The 13512-nt window shown below is 40.8% G+C and overlaps 1 protein-coding gene across 6 annotated transcripts in view; it reads right to left on the reverse strand.

The window, feature by feature from the left end:
* Positions 1-2002: 2002 nt before the first annotated feature.
* The window catches only part of GOSR1 (golgi SNAP receptor complex member 1), a 54422-nt gene continuing 42912 nt past the window's right edge, over positions 2003-13512 (reverse strand). For 2 of the 6 annotated variants that reach the window (XM_044248221.1, XM_044248220.1), the window contains exons 8-9: positions 8871-8953; positions 2003-5954 (exon numbers count right to left, since the gene is read on the reverse strand). In XM_044248221.1, the coding sequence (XP_044104156.1) occupies positions 5830-5954; positions 8871-8953 (208 nt within the window). In that variant the 3' untranslated portion in view covers positions 2003-5829. Of the gene's footprint in view, positions 5955-6268; positions 6933-8870; positions 8954-13512 lie in introns of those variants that run through there. The other 4 variants (XM_044248219.1, XM_044248218.1, XM_044248222.1 and 1 more) reach the window with 3 other exon arrangements.

Consider the following 13512-nt stretch of genomic DNA (forward strand, 5'->3'; position numbering starts at 1 on the left):
CAGGGCCTCAGATCCTTTCCCAAGGAGAGGGCAGGTTCCATAGGAGTGGCGGCCCATCAAAGCCATTCCACCCAGAAGGAAAATGCAGCACACCACTGCCATAGTCGGCCGTTTCTAGGAAGAGCTGTGAGGTTCTAAACTAGAAGGTAGGAAGAGTTGAGCAGGAAGTTTGGTCCACTTAAGGCCACTAAAACCCACCCCCCCCCTTTTTTGGACAACCTCAATGCATTACATTACTTCTCGTAAAGGAAGTGATTTACAAAGGAAAACTTTACCAAGCAATCACAGCAACTAGTTCGTATTCCTTGAAAATAATCAAGCTGCAGGACTTTGAATGAGATTTAAATGTAGCACTTTTAAAACCAGGCCAAATTGGTGGTTCTTTCCTAACTCCTCTCATAATCATGCGGCACAAGTTAAATTGTATCTTGCGGAACTAGCACAGTATTTGGCATAAAAAAGCCCTCAAGATTCAAATCCTTGCTTTACTGTTCACCCTGATTTTGAGCAAATTGCTGAATCCTTTTGGGTTTGTCCCCTTATCTGTAAGAGGGATGGCTAACCTAAGAGTGGTGCTGGATTTTATGTAGGTCTACGTGGGGGTGCACACACACAGGGTTGGGCACACGTTCATAGCCAAAAGGAGGTCAGGACCCCAAGAAAGAAGTGGGGGGGGTGGGGCCTGGGTGGCTCGGTGGGTTAAGCCTCTGCCTTCGGCTCAGGTTACAGTCTCAGGGTCCTGGGATCGGGCTCTCTGCTTAGTGGGGAGCCTGCTTCCCCCTCTCTTCTCTGCCTGCTGCTCTGCCTACTTGTGATGTCTCTCTCTGTCAAATAGAAAGTAAAATCTTAAAAAAAAAAAAAAAAAAAAAAGAAGTGGGTACTTTGGAAACTGAATGGATGAGAGGGGGAAAACTGGGGTGGCCAAAGCAGTAAGAATAGTCTGGCCGGATAAAAAGGCCAGAGATGCGGGCAGGGAGTCACTGCTAATGGGGACAGTGCTGCTTTTTGGGGTGGTTAAAATTGTTTGAAGTTAGTGGTGCTAGCTGCACAACTAATATACTAACACCCTTTGGTACATTTTAAAAGGGTGGATTTTATGGTGCATGAATTTTATTTCAATTTTACTGTTATTTTATTTTTTAATAGATTTATTTATTTATTTATTTAAAGATTTTATTTATTTATTTGACAGAGAGAGATCACAAGTAGGCAGAGAGACAGGCAGAGAGAGGGGAGGAAGCAGGCTCCCTGCTGAGCAGAGAGCCCGTTGTGGGGCTCGATCCCAGGACCCTGAGATCATGACCTGAGCCGAAGGCAGAGGCTTTACCCACGGAGCCACCCAGGTGCCCCTACACTGTTATTTTTTAAAAAGGAAGAAGGGGGCGCCTAGGTGGCTCAGTGGGTTAAAGCCTCTGCCTTAGGCTCAGGTCATGATCCCGGGGTCCTGGGATCGAGCCCCGCATCAGGCTCTCTGCTCAGCTGGGAGCCTGCTTCCCCCTCTCTCTCTGCCTCTCTCTCTGCCTGTCTCTCTGCCTACTTGTGATCTCCGTCTGTCAAATAAATAAAATCTTTAAAAAACAAAAAAAGGGAAGTAGAAAATAAGAACAAGGACATTTGGAGAGGTAATGGAACACGAGGGATTTTCAAATTCTTTGGTGTGCTGAAGAATCAAGTTCTGGTCTTTAGGATAAAAAGTCATTATTTAGGGAGGGTAAAAACCCATTTCTCTTGTTAAATTCTACAATTTTACATTACCATCATACCTTCTCAAGTTTCATTTTGAGAAGAGATTGTCCTTCATTTCTAGGGCTAAGTTATCAGTGGAATATTCATATAATAGCTTTGAACGATAGGTGATGGGCAGCTTTTCAGTACCTGTACTGTTTCACTCTGGGTTTTAGGACATCACGAGGAATACTTATCGATACCAAAGATTTCAAAATTACCATCGCAAACTTCCTCGATGGTACCATTTCAATACAAATAACCACAGGCACAACCATTTAGATTTCTAATTTATTATTAAATTACATAACAAAGCTTCTTCTATACAGTCAGAAAATGCACATTTAGATGAGAACAAAAATTAAGTACAAATACAATAAATCTGGTTCCAAGAAGCCATTTTAAAAGCAAAAAAATTAGAAAGTGCATTTGGAATAGATTTTTAAAAATCTGTATTGGCATTTTTCATGAGGAAACATCTTTCATCGTGGTCAAGTGTGACTGGAATTGATTTCCCTCCCTCTCTAAGGGCTAATAGGATGGGAACAGATGCAAATACTCTTGCACTAAAGTGAGAGTTGGGTACAAAGAAAATGAGAAAGATCCTTCAAGACATGGCTCAGCTTTGTCTCAGCTTTTTATCCAATAAACGTCCTTTAGTCACTTAATCCTTCCTGATTTTCTTTTGCCAGAGAAGCTTAAGGGTATGCAGGTTTATAAAAGAAAGACAAGCTTGGTTTAAAAAGACCACGATGAAAAGCTCTGCATCTGAACAGAGACCCGGCTAAACAGCCTCTGACCCGAAAGAACGGAGCGCGATCGGTTCACTTTTCTGAGTGGAATCCGGTTGTGCTTTAGGGACATTCACCACAGACTTTAGTGTCATCCTAGACATGGCCATTTATCCTCCACGGCAAGTGAGAGAACTGCGTCAGTTTCTAAGGTATCGTATCTGGCTAATGATCAAAAATGAGGTATGAGAAAACCAAAAAGGTTAGTCCAGTTCTTTGAAGTCCTTTTCATCAGGTTGAGATTATTAAAGTGAAATAGCAGATCAGTGGTAGGAATGCAAGTCCAAGGGGCCTCTGTTCCAGAGAGGCCAAAAGTCATGACATCAAAAGGCTCAGTAAGTACATTTTCCTAGTCAGATGTGTTCAGCATCCAGTAGGAAAGAATTAAAGTAAGTATTATTTGGTTTCAGGTATAAAAAGTGCCTGCCGTGATGTCTCCTCTCTTCACTTGTCTTAGTTCTTAGGATTTTACTTCCAATGCCTGATCCATAGCTGGGAAAAAGGTATTTTCTATACAAGTTTGGTACAAAGGAAAGAGGACTAGTGGAGAAGGAAAGCCCTTTTCTAACACGAGAAAAATAAAGGGTGAGCAATGCAGGTTACAGGGAATCCTTCAGCATCCTTAAAAACACTAAGAAGAATATAGAGAGAGCCAGGACAGATCATCTGAAGCACTTGGAAATTGGGTTTGAATTTAGTGGTCAATTAAACATTTTTAACTAAAGTTATCAGCACACATTAAAACAAAATCTCAAAAGTACACTTTTGGGAATTTTGTCCGTTATGTTGCCAAGGTTCTTCATACTTCTTAGTGAAAAGGAAAGTTTTGAATGGTTACTAAAATGATCCCAAAGGAAAGATGCATTATTATGTAAGACAAAGGCTGAGGGAGAATAATTTCCCCTAAGAGGCAACTTCCTTCTGACCTCCCAGCTCTAACAAGCAACTTACAGTTGGCTCCTGAGCTTAGCAGCAGGTCTGTAAGGGCAGAAGAAAAACGGGAGAAAACTAAGATGGTTTAAAAAAAAAAAAGTTAAATGGCATGAAACTGAAAATTCAAATCAGCCATCATGGGATTCAAATCCCCTTCTTGTAAATGACCTGGCATACTTGTATTTCCTTATTCCAGGGCTTGTTTCTGCAAATGAAGGAACTATAAGAGGAGAGGAAACTAGCTATCTACACTTGCCCTGGGTCACCTCACTATGGGCTATAGCACCGGGCGGTTAGTCAGACAGAACTACCTGACACCAACATCTACACCAAGCTTTTTCAACTTCCTTAGAAGAACTGCTTTATTTTCAAAATGAAAATAACCAACATAATTCTATTACTTCATTTAAGAATAACCCTAACTGAGAGGCTCATCACCCATCAAAAGTACATGTTTGCTTAGTGTAGCAAGCTAGGTTAGCTCAGGCCCTCGGTTTAACCCTCATATAATCAGCTTTAATGGATGTACCAAATAACCAGACCAGTAAAAAAGACTGGTAGTATAATTAAATAAATAACTTTATTTATGATACTTCAGATTTTATAAATGCCAACCATATAGCAATGAAAGTCCCAATAAATTCTAGCCGAGGCACAATCACCAATCAAGGCCCTTTGAAAAATCAAAGATAATAATAAAGTGTCAGGGGAGAGAAGTTTTGTTCTCCCAACAGGGAATTTAATAAATGAACTTCTCTGATCCTTTAAGGTTCATGTTGGGAAAACTCAAAGACTTTCTTTTAAGGGCATCCCCAATCAAGTAACTGATCGATCAACCCATATTTAGAAAAATAAACCCCGTAGTTTAAAAAAAAAAAAAAGTATCAAATGCCTTTCATACCCAGGACATAATAAAACTTTGACACCAGAAGGAAAAACCTTTGTTTCTGTACCAGACCAGGGGTTAGCATAACCATCAGCCTGTGATTCAGTTCATCTGAATGTCCTCACCCACGCACTGTGATGCAGTTAAGAACTACACACTAATATCCTTTTATTCCCTGTGGCACAGTCTCAAGCCAATACTATCCACACCAGAGTCAACTGCAATGTGGAGGAGCAACTTTCGTAGTGAGGAGTGCAGATACTGAAGCTTCAAGCTGTCTGTGGTAGTTCAGTTAGACAAGTCATACATTTACAGAAATGGAGAAATGGTTAAACCTGAAAAGAATTCTGGTGGTAGTTTAAAAATTTTGTCACTGTCCAGGGATGGTAGTAGAAGACAGGTGCAGACGGAGACAGATTCTGTTACGTACACCTTTAACAGTAAAACCGCTCTCTGGATGAACAGATTTGGAATGAACAGGATTTCATAAAACCCAGAATTCCTAGTACATCAGGCAGCAGTTCTCAAACTTCTGCTCCTAGACCATGGAGCATTTACAAATGGAATCATTTGGATGGTGACCCCTCAGTCAATGTCCTTTTACATGAGGCTTGTTGAATAATCAGTTGAAAACTGAGCAGTCCGCTCACTCTGAGGAACTGGTGAGGGCAATGACAGACACTGGCTATTAGTTACTTTTATCACGGTAGAACTGGAATTTCATTGACTTGTAGTAGCAAATATTAATCCAATGAAAGAAATAAACAAAAAATTAAAAAATGACTGACAAAAAAGGCCTGTTATTCTTGATGCTTTTCCAGTAATATAGTCAACCCCAGTGTGCATACAATTTACAAAAAGGGGGAAAAAAAAAGGTTTTTTGCAGTGTTTGTCTTCTGTTTCAGACAACCACAACTGTGTGGAAGTTGACCTGTTGGCATCTCAAAGAATCTGTGAAAAATGTAATTTTCCTTGAATACCAAAACAGGGACACAGAGTAGAAATTTATAGTACAGCTTATCAGGAAATGACTTGTGGTTTCTCATCATGAGTGTAAAATAAAAGCACAAGAACTATTTTTATTCACAACCCAGTCTGGGGGCTAAAAGGAAAGCAGTCTTTGGATACAGAGAAACCTGGTTTTCTGGAGTCCAGCTGTAAGACCTGGCTTGTCATCCGCCTTCCATACTATTACTGAAGCACAGAAACTCTGTTTCTGATTGGTTTACTTACCTCCTGGGAAGACAAAACCGACACTTTTTTTTTTTTTTTTTAAACTCATAACAGAAGGAAATGTGTGTTAGAAAAGACAGCACAGAGAAACTGTGGCTTCAGCTCACCCTGACCACGACACAGAGTCCACCGCTGTCAGTCCTGAATTACTCCTGCTGGTCAGGCTAATCATGAGGACAATCAACTTCTCCTTCCTACGTTTCCTTATTCCAGATCAGGGTGTGAAAGTGGAGGCCGCCAAGAGTCCCCCAAGGTGTTCCATCAATGGAAAGCATACAGCAGCAACAGGATGGTACAGACGCCAATGACCCCGCCCAGGATGAGGGAGTCTCGCCGCTTCCTAAGATTGATCCGCTGGATCAGGCTGTTCACAGCAGGAAAACGATCTTTGGGAAATCTTTATTAAGGTCATATTTGAAGAAGCCTCTTTAGTGAAAAGTCACAGGAGTCACAGAAATAGAGATCAACGTGGTCCAGAAACAATAAATAATGAGAAGAAATACAGGGCAAGAAAATTACACTGAGGGAGCCCTTAAAAAACACATGTCCTAGTTGGGGGCATCCTGCTGCTCAAGGTCCCAAACAAACTGAGGGATTACTACCAGGCTTCAGGTCAGGGTGGGAGCCAGTGTGCAGGGCAGGGAGGCACGGGTACCAGCAACTACTGCTGCTACTGCAGCCCTATTCCCCACCCCCACCTCCACTCCCCTCCTCCCTCTTCCCCTCTCCCCCTCACACCTCTCCCCCGCTCCATCTCTCTTTAAAGCCCTTCTCTCTTTGCCAGAAGAGTTTTGAAGAAGTAACTGATCCTCTCCTCACGGGATGATAACCCCCTTAGAATCAGTCAATTGGTGGGAACCAAATCTAGGGCCTGAATAAATCAGTCGCTGGTGAATTACTGAAATTTTTAAATATACTTTGCAGCAGTAGGTAGGATATGGTAGGAAAGTGGGTTACACTGCTCTAGCTGTCCTACGTGGGAAACATTTAAAAAAGATGGCAAATTTCCAATTTTAGAAGTTTAAAAATAGTCACAACTACATTTTACTTAGTATTTCAAACTGTCTTCATACTCTAGCTTGTATGTTGCAGACCAGAGCAAACGCCTTTGCTTCCTATATTGCTTGGCATTTCCAACAACACACCTGCAGGTACGCCCTCTTTAACAGAGGGATCCCGGCAAAGTCAGAAAAACCACTAACAAAAAGCACCTACAACTCTAGCGAGCTGAGTCTGTACTGCATTTTCCTGTAATTAAACTACTCCGCAGGGACCATATTCCTGTACTTACACATTCTACGTATTCTATGTTTAGGACCGTGTCTTCTAGTAATCTTGAATTTCCCTTCCGACCCAGAATAGAGCTTTATATACTGTTAAGCATTAATGTGCTTTTTGAAATAATGAAAAAAAAATGCAGAAACAACTTTTAAAATATACAACAGGAAGCATGAAATAATAGGCAGTAACTTTTACAAGGTATGAGTCTCATACAGAGCAAATGTTTAATCTTTTTTTGCTTAGTAAAAGGATGAAAAATCCCCTTAGAGTACGCAAACTTTTGGCATTAGGAAATGTTTCTAATGGGTACACTTCTGTCCGGTTTACCTTTACAGAGCAGCCCCCTTTCTCCTATAGTAATCTAGTTTCTAGTTCATGTAATAGTGTGGGCTGACCTTGTCCTCTGCCATCAGAGGATATGTACAAACTCAGGATTGGCCAGGAAGAATATTTACAGTGACTCTAGCTTGGGCAACTATAGTCCTCTGGGGACATTTTATCACTGCTGTTAGAAAAGACCCCCCCCTGGCGCCTGGGTGGCTCAGTGGATTAGGCCGCTGCCTTCGGCTCAGGTCATGATCTCAGGGTCCTGGGATCGAGTCCCGCATCAGGCTCTCTGCTCAGCGGGGAGCCTGCTTCCTCCTCTCTCTCTCTCTCTGCCTGCCTCTCTGCCTACTTGTGATCTCTCTCTGTCGAATAAATGAATAAAATCTTTAAAAAAAAAAAAAAAAGAAAAGTAAAGACCCCCCCTTCCATGGGGATTTCTGAACTAGTAGAAGATGACTCTTACAGCCATCTCTGTCACCATGAGGAGAAAATCTGACAATGAGGCCAACCACAAGGAAAGATAAGAGATGGAGTAGATAGGTGGAAAAGGGAGAGGAATGGCAGATTAATAATAAAATCTAAACTCCTTAATCGGGCTATGCCTTAAGCTGAATTCTATCCATGAATTTGAGATAAATATAAACAAATTAATTACGTCCTTTCCCTCCTTAAGTCAGTCTAAATTAGGTTTCCATTTTAGGACTATGGAGTCCTAAAACCCATTTTATTTGACTTTTTTGAATACGCATTCTTCTGTAAGTATTATAACTTGATGACACAATGTATACAGCAGTACTCTGTAAACTGTATAGCCCTACATAAGACAGATAGGATTGTGACTGTCTGGTTTCTGCTTAGGATAACAAAACAGGAACAAAATTCACCAAAAAACCTGGAAAATACCAATACACTTCAGGATACTCCCCAGGAAAATAAGTATCAAACTAAATGTGACTTTAAATTATCAGGACCAGAAGATACTCAACTTTTGAAAATGATGGGTCCTTCCTCCCTTTGTAATTGGGAAAGAAAACTTTTTTTCTCCAAAAGGCTTGACTTCTCAGAGAGTAAGCAAAATGTTTCAGAGTAACAGGCTTACAAGTTTCTCCACTGGCTTTCATGGAAGTATTAGTAATCCTAATTCAAGTCAGGAAACTCAAGAATTAAAAAGTAGAGGTCACAATAACTATCTGAGCACTCAGCTTGTGCATGAAGAGTCACATGAAAATACTGGCAGTTACACTCATCTACAACATGTTATGGCTGGCTGTCTCCTTCCTTCTCCTTCTAAGCATCTGCCACTGACTTAATTCTCCAAACTGGAAAAAGAAGAAAAAGCATGTCATTTACCATGTTGAGGTAAGAATAATATATGTTGTGGCATTCTAACATGGATTCAAGAGCTTTTAAAATGTAAAATAATATTGTGAATAATTTGAAAATTCAAATTGATAATTTTTTTCTAAATCTATTAATATCAGACTTCTAGTGTACAATCTTTTACAAATGGCACTAAACGGTATAATTTCTATAAAGTAGGAATGCAAGGCATATTCATATTATGTAATAATGGCCTCAACTGCTACTAATGATGGCAACATGACCAAAAAAAAAAAAACAAAAAAAACCACAAAAAAACATAGACACCTCCCCCCTGCCAAGAACTAGAGATTTCAAACTTTCAAAAAGGATACTGGCCAAAGTATTCATTTTGCTCTGAATCGACTTCAACATTCCTCTCTGGGAAGTCATATTTTCTTTTGTTGCCATAGCAATGCTGAAGGGGGAAAAGAGAAGATAATTACAGTGGCATTTAAAATTATCCTGCACAGATCCATCAGACCCTTAAAAAGTGAACAGAAAACTAAGATAAGCAACATCATGTTAAAAAGCACAGGCAGAAAAAAAATCATTTCCCAAGTCACCTTTACACTGTCCTTTTCTCAAATGACCATTCCATCCCCACTAATATCCTCTGATGGACAAAGCAGAAGGCCATTCCCTGTGATTTCTCCCAAAGTAACCAATGAAATAACAGACTAAGTCACTATTACAAAAGCTTCTTAAAATGGTTTTGAAAGGGGCTCCTGGGTGGCTTTGTTGGTTAACCATCTGCCTTTGGCTCAGGTCATGATCCCAGCATCCTGGGATTGAGTCCTGCTTCTTCCTCTCCCCCTGTATTCTCTCTCTCTCTGAAATAAATAAAATATTAAAAAAAAATAGTTTTGAAAAGGGCCAGGTAATAAAATATCCTTAATCAGGAAAAAACTGTTGAGAGGGAAGTAGGAAATTACAATCATAAAAATAGAACCAAAAGTGTAACACATCACAAAATATTCGTATATAACCAGTCCTTAATTTATGAAAAGATTATGTTCCAGAATTCTACTTAAGAAACAATTAGGCAGATTTTATTTTTACTATTATTTATTTATTTATTTAAAGAGAGACCGCGAGAGAGGGAATACAAGCAGGGGGAATGGGAAAGGGAGAGGGAGAAGCAGGCTTCCCACCGAGCAAGGAACCCCATGTGGAGCTTGATCCCAGGACCTGGAATCAAGACCTGAGCTGAAAGCAGACGCCCAACGAAGGACTGAGCCACGCAGGCACCCCTCCTTTTTAAAAAATTTTTTTAAAAGGATTCTATTTATGTATTTGACAGAGAGAGAGAGCACAAGCAGGGGGAGAGGCAGACAGAGGGAGAGGGAGAAGCAGGCTCCCAGTGGAGCAGGGAGCCTGATGCAGGGCTCAGTCCCAGGACCCCGTGATCATGACCTGAGTGGAAGGCAGACGCTTAACCAACTGAGCCATCCAGGCGCCCTAATTATGCAGATTTTAGGAGACACATTCAACATTTTCCTGGGTTTCCATGCCAGGTGACAAAGGTTACACATTCACTAAACAACTGAGAGAGATGGGGAAAAGTTCCTTCTCTTATGAGACTATACAAAGTATAGTCTTTTCCATGAGACTACTTTGATGTACTGTTTAAAAGATCTCAGCTAATATTTTTTTGTTATCAGTGCCAGGACTCACTTTCAATACCCTTATCTCCCAGGACATGAGAAACCTAGAGGGCAGGGTCAGTATCCATTTTGATATTAACACATCAGGGGAATGCTATAGCAGGAAAGAAAGAAACAGCAGGAAACAGAATGTCCTCGAATAATGCTGAAAATATATGAAACATTAAAAAAAAAAAGGTAAGAGAGATGAAGAGATTCTGGGAAGATGATAATCAGAGCACGTAACTCCTGACTTCATCTCTCGTCTGATTTCCTCCATGGAAGAACATCAGAACAAGGCAGATGTAAGGGGAGGGCCTGGTCCACCTGAGACCTGGTCCACCAAGTTCTTTAGAAATTCCCAGGGAAGAAAGCCAGGCAGGCTATACTCTCTCAAACAAGGGAAGAACCAAGGAAGTGATGGCATGGAAGACTAGATTTTTCTTCAAGCCTGGGGCAAAGACCAATGTTTCACTGCATTGTGAGGAGCCCAGAGAGTGGAAGAGATGCAGCCGCATGCGGGGAGCTGCACTGATGGGCTGAGCTGCCCCCATACCTGCAGCTGGTGAGCGGCGGCTACGTACAACTAGAGGAACCTATCGGCTGAGAGCTGACAGTCCACCAGCTGCTGTGATGCCCAACCCAAGAAGGAAAAAGTGCTGGGCCATCCACTACCGCCTGATAGGCCTCTGCTCAGGGGTCTCTAACAGCCTAAACTATCTGGGAGTTGACCGAAGATACTTTTGAACAGGCAACACCAGGTATCCTACTGGAGGAAAATGCTAGGGGGAGTACTCTAAACAAACAATGAATCAAACTGAAATTTCAAGATTTGAGAAGGAGGTGAAGAAGAAACAAAAGCGTGTGAGGATAAAAGGATATCTGAGCACCGTTTGACATAGTAGAAGACAAACACAGAAAAACACCTCCCCCATGGAAACAACTTTGGAAAGGTTTAACAGATTCTGATATAACCTTACTATGAAATAACATTTGGTTATTAAAAAGAGTAAGATGGCATTATTTCTATTAACCTGGAAGAATGTTTATGATATACTGAATGATTAAAGCAAGTCACAGAATGTGTAAAGTATGAATTCTCTTTCATTTCAAGCAATAATTACCTTTGTATGTGTCTGTATGGCAGTGACAGCGTAGTAGATATTAACAACTGTCAGTTACTACAAGTTACTCGGGATAGAAACGGAGGGACACTAACCAGGGAATGAACTTTTTCTTTATACATTTTACTTTTAAATTGTTAAAATAAGAACATTGTACTTTTCTAAAATATACATCTCTAATAATGAAAACTGAAAAGAAAATTGCGCGAATTCTACCTGAATAACTAAGAAATGTGAATAACATTATCAGCACCGATCTGCTGCAGCTACTTGCCTCAGTACCACTACGACTCAAACCATAATTGAGAAAAGTTTTTCCCAGATCCCAGAAAAGATCAAGAATTGAGGGGATCAGGTATCTTTGAAGGCAAAACTGTGGAATAGGACTAAAGATGGGAGTTCTTAGAAATCTGTACAAGGAACTGCCAGACCCCTATGCTTCCTTCCCTGACCTATGAAGTCAGGTGACAGCCCCCCAGTTCAGGGGAAGATCTAACCTAGAAGACACCTGAGAGATACTGACACCTTGAAGCTCCCAACAAAACGGCCAGGATCCCTTCTGATCATCCACTGCGATGCCTACCACTTGGTAAGTGTCCCACAAGTTATGGACACAGAACGAGCTTCCAAGTACTGGATTTTGGAGCCTCCCTTTAAATATGAACAAAGAGGGGCGCCTAAATGGCTAGTTCGTTGAGTGCCTGCCTTCAGCTCAGGTCATGATCCCAGAGTCCTGGGACCGAGCCCCACGTCGTCGTCAAGCTCTCTGCTCAGCAGGAGCCTGTTTCTCCTTCTCCCTCCTGCTCCCCCTGCTTGTACCCTCTCTTTGTCAAACAAATAAATAAAATCTTTAAAAAAATTAAATATGAACTAAGAACCAAGAATCACTACAAATTTGAGAAGAGCCTCTAATGAAAGACAGAGATCTAAACAAACCAATCAGCAAAGAGAAAAGTGAATCTAAGGAAACAGAGGCAGTAAGAGAAGCTCAAGAAACTCTAAAATCAAATTATATTTAATGTCTTCAGAGAGAAAGAAAAGAAGGCATCATATCCATGAAACATATAAATACATGTATATATTCATGTGTATATATGTGTGTGTGAATGTACCCATCCTTTAGAAAAGGGCTGGTGTAAATTTTAAGAAAGGATGGAAATGAAAATGTAATAGAAGCGTCGAAAGGACAAACTGAGTAAACCCCTCAGAAAGTAGAAAAACAGATAAGTGGAAAATGGAGAAAAGGTAAGACAGGAACAACAGAGACCCAACATATTTATTGCCTTTTAAAATTAAAAACAAAAATCAGAAAACAAAACAGTGAAAAAGGAGGTGGGAAAATGATAGTTTAAGAAAATTTCCCAGGGCGCCTGGGTGGCTCAGTGGGTTAAGCCGCTGCCTTCGGCTCAGGTCATGGTCTCAGGGTCCTGGGATTGAGCCCCTCATCAGGCTCTCTGCTCAGCGGGGAGGCTGCTTCCCTTCCTCTCTCTCTGCCTGCCTCTCTGCCTGCTTGTGATCTCTCTCTGTCAAATAAATAAATAAAATCTTTTAAAAATTTATTTATTTATTTATTTGACAGAGAGAGATCACAAGTAGGCAGAGAGGCAGGCAGAGAAAGAGGAAGGGAAGCAGGCTCCCTGCTGAGCAGAGAGCCTGATGTGAGGCTCGATCCCAGGACTCTGGGATCATGACCTGAGCTGAAGGCAGAGGCTTTAACCCACTGAGCCACCCAGGAACCCCTAAATAAATAAAATCTTTTTTATAAAGTACTGAAAATAGCACCTTCAAAAACTTAAGAGTTACTTCTAACCTAGAACTCTCTAACTTAGCTAAACAATAAATTAAGAATAGATGTGAAAAGTTCAAAATTGTACCTCCTGTTCTTTCTCAGGAAACTACTAAAGAACATGGTCCAACATAATGAGGGAATAAACTAAGAAAGTGGAAGACCCTAAATTCAAGAAATAAGTGATCCAATAAAGGAGGTTATTTGAAGGTTATTTGAGGGTAAATGCACCCCAGGACCAGTGCAGTGGAGCAGGCCTGAAGAACAACCAGACGAGAATAAAACGGAAGGAAGCTGGCAATGTTAATTTTACACTGAATTTTAGATCCCAAAACCAAAAAGAACACAAGACGAGTCCAAACTAACAATACCCTTTGCATCATTATTCTTATTCATAATTATGTCTGCTATAGAATACGAT

Source organism: Neovison vison, chromosome 5 (assembly GCF_020171115.1).
Source record: "Neovison vison isolate M4711 chromosome 5, ASM_NN_V1, whole genome shotgun sequence".
Taxonomy (NCBI): domain Eukaryota; kingdom Metazoa; phylum Chordata; class Mammalia; order Carnivora; family Mustelidae; genus Neogale; species Neogale vison.